Raw genomic sequence first — 12,705 nt, forward strand, 5'->3', positions numbered from 1 at the left:
TGCCCTCTCCCTCTCTCTGGCTCGCTCTCACCCTCTTGCCTTCCCTTGCCCTCCCTCCTCCTTCCTCTCCCTACCTCTTTCCCTCCCTTCTCCCTTCTCTTTCCTCCCTTCCTTTCTCCCTTTCTCCTTCTCTCCCTCTCTCCTTCTCCTCTCCCTCTTTCCCTCTCTCCTTAAAAAAAAAGTCAGTCAGGGCCGGGCGCGGTGGCTCAAGCCTGTAATCCCAGCACTTTGGGAGGCCGAGGCGGGCGGATCACAAGGTCAGGAGATCGAGACCATCCTGGCTAACACAGTGAAACCCCGTCTCTACTAAAAAGTACAAAAAAACTAGCGGGGCGAGGTGGCGGGCGCCTGTAGTCCCAGCTACTCAGGAGGCTGAGGCAGGAGAATGACGTGAACCCGGGAGGCGGAGCTTGCAGTGAGCTGAGATCCGGCCACTGCACTCCAGCTTGGGCGACAGAGCGAGACTCCGTCTCAAAAAAAAAAAAAAAAAGTCAATCAATAGTTGTTTAAATAATATAAGAGAAAGTCTTTTATATCTACTTATTTATTTATTTTCATTTGTTTCTGGATCTGTGTTTATTTTGGTTCATTTTTTTTCTTTTCTTTTCTTTCTTTTTTTTTTTTTTTGAGTTAGGATCTCACTCTGTCGCCCAGGCTGGAGTGCTATGGTGCTATCTCAGCTCACTGCAACCTCTGCCTACCAGGTTCAGGTGATTCTCGTACCTTAGCCTCCCGAGTAGCTGGGACTACAGGTGTGCACCACCACGCCTGACTAATTTTTGTATTTTTAGTAGAGACAGGGTTTTGCCATGTTGGCCAGGCTGGTCTTGAACTCCTGGCCTCAAGTGATCCGTCCACCTTGGCCTCAGTCACCACACCTGGCCCATATTGTTTCATTTTCTAACAGTATGAAGAACTTCCTTTAAGATTTATTTTTTAAAAACTTTTAAAAAATTGAGATACAATTCACGTACAATAAAATCTACATAAAATTCACCCACCAACTGAAAGTGTAGAGTTCAGTGGTTTTTAATATATTCACAGGATTGTGCAACTATTACTTCAGTGCTGCAGTCAGTTTTAGGACATTCCCAGCACCCCAGGAAGAAAACTCATTAACTTCCCATTTTCCCTCAGCTACTCTCAAGCTCCACCCAGTCCAACACAACCACTTGTCTGTCTCTGTAGATTTGCCTATTTTGGATATTTTATATAAATGGTATCATTTAATATGTGGTCTTTCGTGCCTAACTTGTTTTACTTAAACTTGATGTTTTTAAGGTTCATCCATGTGTAGCATGTATCTGTACTTTGTTTCTTTTTATTGTCAAATAATATTTTATTGTGTGGACATTGCTACATTTTATTCATCAGTTGGACAGTAAGGTTTTCAGTTTTTGGCTGTTATGAATAATGTTGCTGTGAACATTTGTGTACAAGTCTTTGCGTGAACACAGTTTTTTTGTGTTGAAAAGACCATTTTTTCCTCTATTGAATTGTCTTGGCACCTTGGCAGTTGAATCAGTTGACATAAATGTGGGCATTTGTTTCTGGACTTGCAATTCTGTTAATTGATCTGTATATCTAGTCTTATGTCAGTATCACACTGTTGACTGGGCACAGTGGATCATGCTTATAATTTCAGCACTTTGAGAGGCCAAGGCAGGATTATAGCTTGAGCCCAGGAGTTTGAGATCAGTCTGGCCAACATGGTGAAACCCTGTCTCTACTAAAGAGAACCTGTCTCTACAAAAATAAAAATAATAGCTGAGTGGTGTGGTGGTATGTGTCTGTAGTCCCAGCTACTCGAGAGGCTAAAGTGGGAGGATCACTTGTTTCCAGGAATTTGAGGTTGCAGTGAGGTACAACAGCGCCATTGCACTCTAGCCTGGGCGACAGAGTAGGACCTTGTCTCAAAACCCAACCAAACCAATAGACACACTGTCTTAATTACTGTAGCTTTGTAATAAGCTGAAACCTGGAAGTGTGAGTCCTCTGAGAACTTTGTTTCTAATTTTCAAGACTGCTTTGGTTTTTTTGGTGGATCCCTTGCATTTTCATGTGAATTTTAGGGTCAGTTTGTCGCTTTAAAAAAAAAAAAAGTCACAGATAGGGTTTTGGTAGATATTGCATTGAATTTGTAGATCACTTTAGGGATTATTGCTGTTTTACCAATATAAAATTTTTTTCCCATAAACGCAGGATATTTTTCTATTTATTTTGGTCTTTTGTTTCAACAGTATTTTATAGTTTTCCATGTATAAGTCTTGAACTTCTTTTGTTAAATTTATTCCTATTTTATTCTTGTTGATGCCATTGTAAAATGGAATTATTTTCTCATTTCACTTTTGATATTCATTGCTAGTTTGTAGAAAAACTATTTGTGTGTGTGTGTCTTGGATCCTGGAATCTTTGTAAACTGATTTATTAGTTCTAATAGTTCTTTAGTGGATTCTTTAGTATTTTCCGTATACAAGATCATGTTACCTGTGAATAGAGATAGTTTTGCTTTTTCCTCTTCAATCTGGATGCCTTTTATTTCTTTTTCTTGCCTAATCATCCTGATAGAATCTCTAGTACAAGTAAGTAGAAGTGGCAAGAACCGATATCTTTATCTTATTTCTGAGCTGAGGAGTATTTTTATGCAGTCTAAATGATCTCAGCTGTCCGAAAATGTCTTCAAGTTTAAAGGCTTCTTTTGATAGATATAGAACATTAGGTTGGGAGTTTTTCTTTCAACACTTCGTGATGGGGGGTAAATTATATTGTCTTCTGACTTTCCAGTGAGTCACTAGTCAGTCTGTTGTTCTCTTTGTTGTTCCTCCAGTGTAATGTCTGTTTTTCCTTCTGCTGCTTTCAGGATTTTTCTCTTCGTCTTTCATTTTCAGCAGCCTGACCTTGATGTGCCTAGATAATGACTTTTTTTTTTTTCCTTCTGTTTGTCCCCCATTGTTGCTTACTGAGCCTGGATCTGTGGGGTAAAATCTTTTGCTTTTGGAAGATTTTTGTTCATTTTCTTTTCAAGTATTTCTTCACTTTGTTTCTCTTGTCTTTTTGGAAGGGCGGTTACTAGTATGTTAGATCATTTCATGTTGTCCCAGAGATCTCTGACACGGTTTGTTTTTGTTTGTTTGTTTCTCTGTCCTTCAGTCGAGGTGATTTCAAGTAGCTTCCTATTTCAGTAAATTTCAGCTCACCTCACGTTTCAGCTGTGTCAAGGGCGGAGTGATTGGTCTTCTATCCCTGGCAGGACCTTAGGACCTAAGCATTGGTAGACTACATGTTCTCTTATTTCCAGGCCAGCCTTTCTGCAGCACGCTGTTTATTCTGCAGAAGTCCTCTGGAGTGGGTGGTAATTGGACAGCAGTGAGAACTAGTTTTCTATTTGGGGTCCTCGAGATTCTGCCCATGCTCGGGCATTAAAAGTTGGTTTTTCCGTGGTTTTGCAGATCCTTTGCCTATAGTTGCTTTTTTCTCTCCTTACTGTATGTTCACGCAGTGCAAATGCTGCTTAGGGTTGAAAGCGGTAGCTATCTCCCGTCACCTAGGGAAGGCTGGTCCCCTTCTGTAATTCACTTGATTTAGACTTATTTATGTCCAGAGGTTTTCAGTATGTTGTAAGAAAAATAATTTACTTAGTGTTTTCTCATTGTTTACGGCAAAAGTGATGATCTTTTGTGATCTTCCACATTCTAACTGGAGGTGGAAATTTTCCATTGGAGGATTTTCTTTTTCTTTTCTTTCCTTTTTTTTTTTTTTTTTTTTTTTGAGATGGAGTCTCACTCTGTTGCCCAGGCTGAAGTGCAGTGGCGCAACCTTTGCCTCCCAAGTTCAAGCAATTTTCCTGCCTTAGCCTCCCGAGTAGTTGGGACTAGAGGTGTGCACCACAAAGCCTGCCTTTTTTTTTTTTGGAGACCAAGTCTCACTCTGTTGCCCAGGCTGGAGTACAATGGTGTGATCTCAGCTCACTGCAACCTTTGCCTCCTAGATTCAAGCGATTTTCCTGCCTCAGCCTCCCGAGTAGCTGGGATTACAGGTGTACGCCCCTGCACCCGGCTGAGTAGCTGGGATTACCCGTGTGCGCCACTGCACCCGGCTAATTTTTTGTATTTTTAGTAGAGACGGGGTTTTACCATGTTGGTCAGGCTGGTCTTGAACACCTGGCCTCTGTTAATCCGCCCGCATCAGCCTCCCAAAGTGCTAGGATTATAGGCATGAGTCACTGCACCCAGCCTATTGTTTTAGTAGTGATGGGTTCCACCATGGTTGCCGCCAGAGTGGTCTCAAACTCCTGAGCTCAGGCAATCTGCCTGCCTCTGCCTCCCAAAGGGTTAGAATTACAGACGTGAGCCACCACACCGGGCTTCTATTGGAGGATTTTGAAGTAAGGTTAAAATCTTAAGTAGAAATTGTGCAAGGAACAAGTAACTACACATTCATGTAGTAGTTGCTAGTGCCTGTTTTAAGTTTTATAAAGTTTTACAAAGACAGTGACTTTAATTGGGTTAGCAAGTAGTGAAAAAAATAGTGCTTCATTCATTAATGATGGATTGTTGTTGAAAATGTATTTTATTGGACTGAGACACTAATGTAATATTTTCCATGTGATTGGATCCTATGGAGTATAATACAGGTTATTGTTTAAGATGAGGCTGAAATGGCTGAGGATAAATTGTATTGGGCTTTGAAAAACATCCCAGATATTTATACTTTTTTCTTTAGTTTCAGAAGCCTTTGAAATGCTTTTGAACAGGCAAGTAATGTAAATATAGTTCAATATTTTAGGGAGATAAATTAGGTAATAAAAGTAATGGATGTGAAAATATCTTGATTGGGGGTATTTAATTTTATTGCCTTTTCTTGTGATTTTGCCCCTCAAATCACTGCCTTGCTGGCTTTCTGATGTCTTCAAATAGATTTTAAGAAATATTCTGGGGGGAAAAAACTGTTTAGTGTAACTTTTCTAGTTCTAAGTGGAGGAGGGTCAGTCTGCTCTGAGCTATTTCACACTACTAATGGAAACCTATCTACCTAACTTTTAAAAAAGTGACTAGGCCAGGCGTGGTGGCTCACGCCTGTAATCCCAGCACTTTGGGAGGCCAAGGTGGGCAGATCATGAGGTTAGGAGTTTGAGACTAGCCTGGCCAACATGGTAAAACCCTGTCTCTACTAAAAATACAAAAATTAGCCAGGCGTGGTGGTGCATGCCTATAATCCCAGCTACTCAGGAGGCTGAGGCAGGAGAATTGTTTGAACCTTGGAGGTGAAGGTTGCAGTGAGTTGAGATCATGCCACTGGACTTGAGTCTGGGCGACAGAGCAAGACTCCATCTCAGGGAAAAAAAAAAGTGACTGATCAGAGGAAAATACTTTAGTTGCATCAATGCTGTTTTCTTATTTTTAAAATTTTAAAATTTTAATTAATTTATTTTAGAGGAGGCGTCCTGCTCTGTTACCCATGCTTTAGTTCAGGGTGTGATTGTAGCTCACTGCAGCCTTGAACTCCTGGGCACAAGCAGTCCTGGCACCTCAGTCTTCTGAATAGCTGCTACTACAGGCATGTGCCACCATGCCTGGCTATAAATGCTGTTTTCAGTCATAGGCTTTGAACTATTTAAAAAAAAAAATGCCCACAGTCCGTTGTTACATATCATTTGTTAGTGAATATATGTAGTGGGTGTGTATAGTTTTTCTCAAAGCAGTTTTCATCCTGCTTTCCTGTACTGCTAACATGTTGACTTGTGTGGATATTTTGGTGGGGGGAAATGAGAGGTGCAGTTTTGAAATTTCTGAAGCTGAGAATTCTAATTCCAGTCGTATTACTTTATGTGGAATCTTTTTTTTTTTTATTTTTTTGAGACAGATCTCGCTCTGTCGCCAGGCTGGAGTGCAGTGGCGTGATCTCGGCTCACTGCAACCTCCGCCTCCCGGGTTCAAGCGATTATTCTGCCTCAGCCTCCCAAGTAGCTGGGACTACTGGCATGTGCTGCCACGCCCAGCTGGTTTTTATAGTTTTGGTAGAGACGGGGTTTCACCATGTTGGCCAGAATGGTCTCAATCTCTTGACCTTCTGATCCGCCTGCCTCGGCCTCCCAAAGTGTTGGGATTACAGGCGTGAGCCATTACACCTGTTATGTGGAATCTTAACCCAAATTTTTATTTCTACCATTTCTTTTATTTCTCAAGATACATTGGTATAGTTCTTTGGCTTTTAATGGCTGATTGGGAGGAGGGGGAAACTAGATGTTTATGTTGCTTTTTGATGAATTAATACATAATATATCTGGGTCATACGTATTTGCCTTCACCTACTCTATGTTTTATTTTGGAAGAATTAGTGGTGAAATATTTATGTTGAAAGTGAGTTTTTCAATTTTAAAGTTGAAAAATCATCTGGCAACATCAAGACTATACTAAAAACCAGTGAATTGTATATTCTAAAATAGCTGAAATATTATGTTTTATGTTATGTGAATTTAATCCCAAAACATGTCGGAAAATATCAGCTGGCAGTTTGATGGCCCTTTCCTGTTTGTTGCAATTCTTAGTTGTGATGGATGTGTGTTAGCTTTACAGGGTTGTTAATCATCATGTGGATTTTTAGAGTTTTTTAGTGTTTTTGAGGAATGACTCAGGAAATCTGATGTATTACTTGGATTCCTAACATCTTTTTTTTTTTTTCTCTTTGAGTCTTGTTTATGGATCATTTTGTACTTTTAAAATCCCTTTTTCCCCTCTCTCTCCAGTCTTATTGCCAGCAGTTTTGAAGATGACTCCCATGTAGCCTCACCATTAGACCAGAATGGAAGCTTCAATGTTGTTATTAAAGAGGAACCTCTAGATGATTACGACTACGAACTTGGTGAGTGCCCAGAAGGGGTCACTGTGAAACAGGAAGAGACAGATGAAGAGACAGATGTATACTCAAACAGTGATGATGATCCTATACTAGAGAAACAGCTAAAGAGGCACAATAAAGTTGACAACCCAGAAGCTGACCATCTATCTTCTAAATGGCTTCCAAGCAGCCCATCAGGTGTTGCTAAAGCTAAAATGTTCAAATTAGACACTGGAAAGATGCCAGTAGTCTATCTGGAGCCCTGTGCTATCACTAGAAGCACAGTGAAGATTTCTGAACTCCCTGATAACATGCTTTCCACATCTCGAAAGGATAAATCTTCTATGTTGGCAGAATTGGAATATTTGCCTACATACATTGAAAATTCCAATGAGACTGCCTTCTGCTTAGGCAAGGAATCAGAAAATGGTCTTAGAAAACATTCATCAGATCTCCGAGTAGTACAAAAATATCCCTTACTGAAAGACTCTCAGTGGAAATATCCTGATATATCTGATAGCATTAACACAGAAAGAATACTTGACAGTTCGAAGGGTTCAGTTGGAGACTTACTTTCAGGAAAAGAGGACTTGGGCAGAAAGAGAACAACTATGCTTAAGATTGCAACACCCCCAAAGATAGTGAATGCTAATCAGAATGCCTCTCCAAATGTCCCTGGAAAAAGAGGAAGGCCACGAAAATTGAAACTCTGTAAGGCAGGACGACCACCTAAAAACACAGGAAAGTCTTTAATTTCTACAAAGAATACACCTGTAGGCCCTGGGAGTACTTTTCCAGATGTGAAGCCTGATCTGGAAGATGTGGATGGTGTTCTCTTTGTTTCCTTTGAATCAAAGGTAAGATTGTAATTTTCAGGATTCTTTTAAAGGCTTATTAGTTATACTTGAATTGTATACTGGCTTGTAACTAACTCGATTTAGAATCTAGTTTTGTGACATCTATTTGTGAGGGTGTATGCGCGGGTAGAGTTGGGAGGGAAGTGTCTCCAAAATGTTTGGTTTAGTTAATACGAATAACTTAAGATATTTCATTTGAATAGACTTAAAAAATTATGTCTTAGATTTCAGCTCATGATTTTTGCATAGCTGTGTTTAAAAAAAATCTTCGGGTCTTACTGGAATTATCATCATTATGGATTTTGGAAAGGCCTAAAAATACATGAAATATTTACTGACTCTTTGGCGACACTCCATTTCTTTTACCTCCTGGTTTTCTGTTCTTTTTTTTTTTTTGAGACAGAGTTCTCGCTCTGTTGCCCAGGCTGGAGTTCAGTGGCGCGATCTCAGCTCACTGCAATCTCTGTTTCCCTGGTTCAAGCCATTCTCGTGCCCCAGCCTCACGAGTAGCTGGGATTACAGGCGTGTGCCACCACACCCAGCTAGTTTTTGTAATTTTGGTAGAGACGGGGTTTTGCCATGTTGGCCAGCTGGTTTCGAACTTCTGACCTCCAACAATCTGCCTGTTTCAGCCTCCCCAAAGTGCTGGGATTACATGCATGAGCCACTGCTCCCGTCCCCGGTTTTCAATAGTAGTAGTAGAGTACCATTGGAGAACCAAATATTAATAGTCATCTTAACTCTGCTGTCTTACACATTGACAGTCTCTCTATTCCACTCTGACTCTTCAACCAGATTATTTTTCTTTGAAATTTCATTTTATAGAAGCCTAGTCTTTCTTTTTTTCTTCTTCTTTTCTTTTTGAGATGGAGTCTCGGTCTGTTGCTCAGGCTGGAGTGCAGTAGTGCAATCTCGGCTCAGTGCAAGCCTCCCCCTCCTGTGTTCACGCCATTCTCCTGCCTCATCCTCCCGAGTAGCTGGGACTACAGGTGCTCACTACCACGCCCGGCTAATTTTTTTGTGTGTTTTTAGTAGAGACAGGGTTTCACTGTGTTAGCCAGGATGGTCTCGATCTCCTGCCTCGTGATCCTTTTGCCTCGGTCTCCCAAAGTGCTGGGATTGCGGGTGTGAGCCACCGTGCCTGGCCTCTTTTTTTTTTTTTTTTGATACGGAGTCTTGCTCTGTTGCCAGGCTGGAGTGCAGTGGCACAATCTCAGCTCACTGCAGCCTCTCTCGCGGGTTCAAGCAGTTCCCCTGCCTCAGCCTCCCAAGTAGCTGGGACTACAGGTGCGCGTCACCACACCCAGCTAATTTTTTTATTTTAGTAGAGGCAGGGTTTCACCATGTGGACAGGATGGTCTCAATGTCCTGAGCTTGTGATCCACCCGCCTCGGCCTCCCAAAGTGCTGTGATTGTAGGTGTGAGCCACCCTGCCAGGCCGTCTTTCTGTGTAATTGACTACACAGATGTTAGATATTTAATCCCTTCTAGCTGTTCTTTTCCTCCCTTGTTAGCTGAGTAAGCTATCTGAATATAGGCAATGAGAAATGAACATGCAAATTGGCATATTCTTTGAGGTCAGTTAGCTCAGTATGACATCATATTCACATTTTTTTACTTTCCCCTTTCCCCCTTGTGATTATTAAAGTAATATTAATGTAGAACACTTAGAAAATATCAAAAAGTGTGAAAAGATTGTTCCTGTTCTTCCAATTTTAGTGTAACTGTAGGCATGGACATATTTTCCTTCTGGTCTTTAATTTTTTTTAATCCAGTTTTACATTTAATTTTTCAGAAGCAATATGAACTACCTTTTTTTTTTTTTTTTTTTTTTTGATGTATAGGAAGCTCTAGACATTCATGCAGTTGATGGGACAACAGAAGAATCTTCTAGTCTTCAGGCATCAACCACAAATGACTCAGGTATTATAAAATAGTATAAAATGAGTTGTATTTGTGGTTTGGGCTCCAGTAATGAAACATGCAACATTCATTTGTCTGTAGTATACAGTAGCTTATTTTATTACTATTTATTTTGGGAGTAGGTTACAGAGCAAGAATTTCCCAGTTGGAAAAGGAGTTGATAGAAGATTTGAAGTCTTTGCGGCACAAGCAGGTGATACATCCTGGTCTTCAAGAAGGTAATAGACTGGCAACTTTTTTTTGGTTTTCTTTTTTCTTTCTTCCCTGTTTCTCCTCTTTTTCCTCTCTCCTTCTCTTCTTTTTCTGTTTTTTTCCTCTTTCTTTCTATCCTTGATTTCATTTTTTTCAGCACCTCTTTCAGTTTGCATATTTTTCTCTTCTCTGTCTCCGTAATTCTTCCCTTTAGTTTAAAAACCATGTCTAGGTCTTTTTTATTCTATTATCTTATGTAAGAAAAAAATGTGTCATGGTGAAGCAAGTGATATTTTCTTTGTTCATTCTTACAACCTGGTATTCTCCCCCTGCATTTCTCATCTTAGTTTGGTTACTTTTGTTTATGTGTTTGTTTATTTGACACGGAGTCTCACTCTGTTGCCCAGGCAGCTGGAGTGCAGTGGTGCTATCTCAGCTCACTTCAAGCTCCGCCTCCTGGGTTCACACCATTTTCCTGCCTCAGCCTCCCGAGTAGCTGGGACCACAGACGCCCGCCACAACGCCTGGCTAATTTTTTTGTGTTTACGCCCGCCACCACGCCTGGCTAATTTTTTTGTGTTTTTAGTAGAGACAGTGTTTCACCATGTTAGCCAGGATGGTCTCCATCTCCTGACCTTGTGATCCACCTGCCTCAGTCTCCCAATTACATGTTTGTTTTTATAATTTTGGAGGAAGGGTCTTCCTTGTCCTTTAGTAATATATTTAGGTGTATAAATAGAAGAATACTTTTCTCTCTCATGTTGGCTGCAAACATCTATTTTATATATTCGATGTACCAGTGGGAAGTTAATTTAAAATTTCATTATCTTTTTTTTTTTTTTTAATTTAAGTTCTGGGATACATGTGCAGAATGTGCAGGTTACATAGTTATACATGTGCTATGGTGGTTTACTGCACCTATCAACCTGTTATCTAGGTTTTAAGCCCCACATACATTAGGTGTTTGTCCTAATGCTCTCCCTCCCCTTGCCTCCCATCCCCCGATAGGCTCTGGTGTGTGATGTTCCCCTGCTTGCATCCATGTGTTCTCATTGTTCATCTCCCACTTATGAGTGAGAACATGCAGTGTTTGGTTTTCTGTTCCTATGTTAGTTTGCTGAGAATGATGGCGTCCAGCTTCATCCATGTCCCTGAAAAGGACGTGAACTCATTCTTTTTTATGGCTGCAGTTTTCATTATTATCTTTATTTTATTGTAATGCATTATCTTGGCCTTGATTATGTTGCTTAATCTTTAAAAGAAATCTACTATGGTTATTAACATCATGATCACTACTGATTTTCCTGTTTTGGGATGTAATGAAAAATTTTAGGCCGTGCCCCAATTTTTAGTTTCTTACAAATATCTTTGATTTTAGATACACATCTTGGAGTAGTTTTTTGAGTTTTTGACTCTTAACAATTTTCGGAAGGGTGTCTAGACTATTTACACTAATTAGTGGTTCATTTACCTGAGAGTCTAAACATAACAAGTTATCAGACAAAAGATTTATATGTTGGTCATTCGGTTTCTAAATCAAATGGTAATACTTGAAGAATTTTTGCTTTAACAGAAGGCAGCTTGTTTGACAGTGCGATCTTAAAGTGTGCAGATCCCAGTCTCTGTCAGTCAATATGGGCTGATTGCTGTGGATTATAATGGACAGTCACATCATAGCAATCTTGCAGATAACATTTGCTGCTGTTTATTGTCAGCTTTAACATCTACTATTTTATTTAAATAATATTCTCTTATTTCTCCCTATCTTTTTTCTCCCCTTCCTTCATTTCTTCCTATCTTTAACTTAACCTATCTTCTCCCTTTCCCACTTCCTTTTTTTTTGTTATTTTCTTGATAATATAAAAATCTTATGACATTTATATTGTGTTCTTTTTACTTAATCCCCACATTAAAAAAATCTTAGTTCTAGAGTTAAATATATTCAGTGCTTGCAGCTGGTCCTTTTGCTCTGGTTTATTTGCCTAGTATTTGCTGGTTGGCAAAGCTTTGACTGTTTTTCTTTCTTTTATAGACAGCTTAGTCAAATTTGTAATCTTTTCCTTAATGGAATGGGGTGTTCAAAGGCCAATGTTTATGGAAACTGACTAGGTACCATATATAGTGAAATTAGCCTGAATTTGGGGGGTAGAGTTGGACTCTGGTGGGGTAGAGTACAGGCACTTCTTCGAAAGGGACAGCTGCATCAGTGGATTCTTGTCATATGGAAAAATGGGCCCAAAATTCTCAGGTCCTTCTATAGTTCGGTAGAAGCTGGAGTGGCTATGTGATGTCTCTGAAGTGGTGGCCGCTAATAGTTTTTTGGGCACCTAACTCAAAACTTTAAAAACACAGCCAAACGAAACTTATCTGTGAGCTATTATTTTTCACCTTCTTTATAGATTCTGCATTTGGTGCAAGTTTGTATTTAATCCTAAGGTTGTTAAAATTTATTCAACTACATGCTGACATAGTTTTCTTTTTTTAAAAATAATTAAATCTGTAATCTCTCTGGGTACTTAATTTTCAATGTGTGAGGTGGAGTCCTGTTTTGGATTTTTTTTATTCCTCTGTTTTATTTTGGCATATTTTTCTCCCCAACCTTGGCTTCTTTTAAAGAGCCATACTTGGGCCAGGCTCGGTGACTCATGCCTGTAATCCCAACACTTTGAGAGGCTAAGGCAGGTGGATCACTTGAGGTCAGGAGTTCGAGACTAGCCTGGCCACCCTGTCTCTACGAAAAATACAAAAAATTAGCCGGGTGTGGTGGTGAGCGCCTGCAATCCCAGCTACTCTGGGAGGCCGAGGCAGGAGAATAGCTTGAATCCAGGAGGTGGAGGTTGTAGTGAGCTGAGATCCTGCCACCGCACTCCAGCCTGGGTGACACAGGGAGACATTG

General features: G+C 40.2%; 1 protein-coding gene across 13 annotated transcripts in view; it reads left to right on the plus strand.

The window, feature by feature from the left end:
* MGA (MAX dimerization protein MGA) overlaps positions 1–12,705 on the plus strand; it is a 168,253-nt gene that overhangs the window by 91,172 nt on the left and 64,376 nt on the right. For all 13 annotated transcript variants that reach the window (XM_030921182.1, XM_030921184.1, XM_030921183.1 and 10 more), the window contains exons 3-5: positions 6,746–7,694; positions 9,539–9,617; positions 9,740–9,835. In XM_030921182.1, coding sequence (XP_030777042.1) covers positions 6,746–7,694; positions 9,539–9,617; positions 9,740–9,835 — 1,124 coding nt within the window. The remainder of the gene's footprint in view (positions 1–6,745; positions 7,695–9,538; positions 9,618–9,739; positions 9,836–12,705) is intronic.

Source organism: Rhinopithecus roxellana, chromosome 17, assembly GCF_007565055.1.
Source record: "Rhinopithecus roxellana isolate Shanxi Qingling chromosome 17, ASM756505v1, whole genome shotgun sequence".
Classification (NCBI taxonomy): Eukaryota; Metazoa; Chordata; class Mammalia; order Primates; family Cercopithecidae; genus Rhinopithecus; species Rhinopithecus roxellana.